The sequence below is a fragment of the Zalophus californianus genome, chromosome 6, assembly GCF_009762305.2.
Source record: "Zalophus californianus isolate mZalCal1 chromosome 6, mZalCal1.pri.v2, whole genome shotgun sequence".
NCBI classification, from domain to species: domain Eukaryota; kingdom Metazoa; phylum Chordata; class Mammalia; order Carnivora; family Otariidae; genus Zalophus; species Zalophus californianus.
In genome coordinates this window covers 58105789-58108938 of record NC_045600.1, presented here as the reverse complement: position 1 = coordinate 58108938, position 3150 = coordinate 58105789, and the positions used below count along the sequence as shown (strand labels likewise).

The 3150-nt window shown below is 37.3% G+C and overlaps 1 protein-coding gene across 1 annotated transcript; it reads left to right on the top strand.

Annotated features, from left to right (window-relative positions):
• Positions 1-228: 228 nt before the first annotated feature.
• LOC113910020 (60S ribosomal protein L39-like) lies at positions 229-408 on the top strand. Its single transcript, XM_035728191.1, has one exon. It carries the CDS (start codon positions 253-255, stop codon positions 406-408), a length of 156 nt encoding a protein of 51 aa, XP_035584084.1. The 5' UTR covers positions 229-252.
• The last annotated feature ends 2742 nt before the right edge of the window (positions 409-3150 follow it).

Genomic DNA, 3150 nt, shown 5'->3' with positions numbered 1-3150 from the left:
CCCAGGCATCCCTATATTTGCATACTTCAAAAGCTGTCATCTGAGAGTCTGGCTTCCATTCAGCCTGAAATTAGGTGCTGAGATTCCTCCCTTTGGAACACTGACAGGTCTTAGCACACCCTCAACTGAGACCTATCAAGAATAAATCAAGCTGTTGATTTACAAACATAAAGGTTTGAGAGCCAACCAGAAACTAGAACAAGGGCTCTTTTTCGCCGCCATCCTGCTCTGCGTGGCTGGCTGCTTCTTGCCATGTCTTCTCACAAGACTTTCAGAATCAAGCAATTCCTGGCCAAGAAACAAAAGCAGAATCGTCCCATTCCCCAGTGGATTCGGATGAAAACTGGTAATAAGATCAGGTACAACTCCAAGAGAAGGCACTGGAGAAGAACCAAGCTGGGTCTATAAGGCGTCACACATCATGAAATGACACACTTAATTGGCACACATATTTAATTAAGCTGCGTGAAGATCATGTGTTCTATCATTCTGTAAACATCCTTCCTACCTGGCCATAGACTTGTCTTATCATGGAAATGATTTTTCTCTGTGACTATGCCTCTGCACCAGTAGGTTGGTTCAGTAATAAATGTGAGACCTTTCAGCTCTACTGCTGTTGTGTTTCTGATTTGTGAAGTACTGAATTCCCCACCTGTCAGATCATGCATAGCACTGTCAGAACTTTCTGCAGTGATAGAAATGTCCTTGACAACCAAGTATGTAAAGTGTGGCTAGTGGGTGCCTGGGTGGCTCAGTGCCTTAGGCCCAGGTCATGATCTCAGGGTCCTGGGATCAGGCTTCCCACTGAGCAAGGTATCTGCTTGCCCCTCCCCTGGCTCAAGCTCTCTCTTCTCAAATAAATAAAATCTTTAAAAAAAAAAACAAAACACTAGAACAAGGATGAACAAAAGTTTCATTTCCTAGGCAAGACCACTCCTTCAAGACTGGAAGAGGTATTTATTTCACCTAATACATATAAGCAAATACAAAAAGTTAAGCATTGTGAGGAAACAAGAGGAATATGTTTCAAATAAATGAGCAAGATAAAGTCTCAGGAAAAAACCTTAATGAAAAAGAGATAAGCAATCTACCTCATATAACTCAAAGTAATGGTCATAGAGATGCTCACTGAACTTGGAAAAAGAATAAATGAACACATTAAAAATGTCAACAAAGGGATGGAATATATAAGAAAGTACCAAACAGAAGTCACAAAACTGAAGAATACAACAACTGAACTAAAAAATACATGAGAAGGGTTCAAGTGCAGATTGGATGAAGCAGAACAGTTTGGTAATCTCGAAGACAGAGCCATGGAACTCACCAAAACAGAGCAACAGAAAGAAAAAAGAATTTTAAAAAGTGAAGATGGCTTAAGGGAGCAATGGAACAACATCGAGCATACTGACATTTACGTCATAGGGCTCACAGAAGGAGAAGGGAGAGAAAAAGGGGCAAAAAACTTATTTGAAGAAATAATGGCTGAAAACATACCTAACCTGGAAGAGAAAACAGACATCCAGGTCCAAGAAGCCCAGAGAATTCCAAATAAGATGAACTCAAAGAAATCCACACCAAGACACATTACAATTAAAAATGTCAAAATTAGGGGCACCTGCGTGGCTCAGTCAGTTAAGTGTCTGCCTTCGGCTCAGGTCATGATCCCAGAGTCCTGGGATCGAGTCCTGCATTGGGCTCCCTGCTCAGCAGTCAGCCTGCCTCTCCCTCTGTCCCTCACCCCACTCGTGCTCTCTCTCTCACTCAAATAAATAAATAAAATCTTAAAAAAATAATAATAACAAAATTAAAATGTCAAAATTAAAGATAAAGAGAGAATCTTGAAAGCAACAAGTGAAAAACAACTTGTTTTTAAGGTTTTAAGGAAACACCACAAAATTAGGAGCTGATTTTTCAGCAGTATTTTGCAAGAATGGTGTGACATGATATATTCAAAACACTGAAAGGAAAAATATTTCAAAGAAGAATATTCTACCCAGTAAGGTTATAAATCAGAATTTAAGGGGAGTTAAATAATTTCCCAGACAGGCAAAAGCTAAAGAAATTCATCACCATTAAACCAGCCTTATAGGAAATGTTAAACTTCCTTAAGCTGAAAAGAAATGGCACTAATTAATAACAAGAAAACATACAAAAGTAAAATTATCACTAGTAAAGGTAAATATATAGTAAAGGCAGTGGTTAAGCATTTATAAAGCTATTATGAAGTTGAAAAGACAAAAATAGTAAAATTAATTAAAACTACAATAGTTAAGGAGAACAAAATAAAAACATGTGAAATATAACATCAAAAACATAACATGGTGGGGATGGAAGTAAAAAAATACAGTTTGGGAATTAGTACAAAGTCAAATTATTATTGGGATGCCAGGGTGGTTCTTCAGTTGAGTGTCCAATTCTTGGTTTCAGCTCAGGTCATAATCTCAGGGCCCTGGGATGGAACCCCATGTTAGCTCCATGTTCAGTGTAGAGTTGCTTGTCCCTCTCCCTCCTCCTCTGCTCTTCCCCCTGCTTGTGTGCTCTCTCTCTCTCTCTCCCTCTCTCAAAAAAATAAATAAATCTTTAAAAAAATTTTAAGTTAAATTATAATCAACTTAAAATAGACACTGTATATATAGGATGTTATATGTGACCCTCATGGTAAGCACAAAGCAAAAACCTACAGTAGATACACAAAAGAAAATGAGAAAGGAATCTAAACATAACAATAAAGAAAGTCATCAAACCACAAGGGTAGAGAGCAAGGAAAGAAGAAACAGAAAGGAACTGCAAAAAAAAGTCAGAAAATATATAACAAAATGCCAATAAGTATATAACTGTAAATAATTATCTTAAGTATAAATGGACTAAGTTCTCTAACCAAAAGACATAGGGTGGTTAATTGGTTTTAGAAAAAACAACCACCACCACCACCCACCACCCAAGACTTATCTATATGTTTTCTACAAGAGACTCACTTCAAATGTAAGAACAAACCCAGACTGAAAGTGAAGGGGTGGAAAAAGATATTCCATGCAAATGGAAATGAAAGAAAGTGGAGGTAACTATGTTTACATCAGAAAAAATAGGCTTTAAAATGAAGACTATATTAAAAGAGAAAGGGAATTACATAATGATAAAGAAATCAATCCA

Excerpts from the sequence above, each read along its gene's own strand:
- LOC113910020 (XM_035728191.1), top strand. The coding sequence starts at position 253 with ATGTCTTCTCACAAGACTTTCAGAATCAAGCAATTCCTGGCCAAGAAA.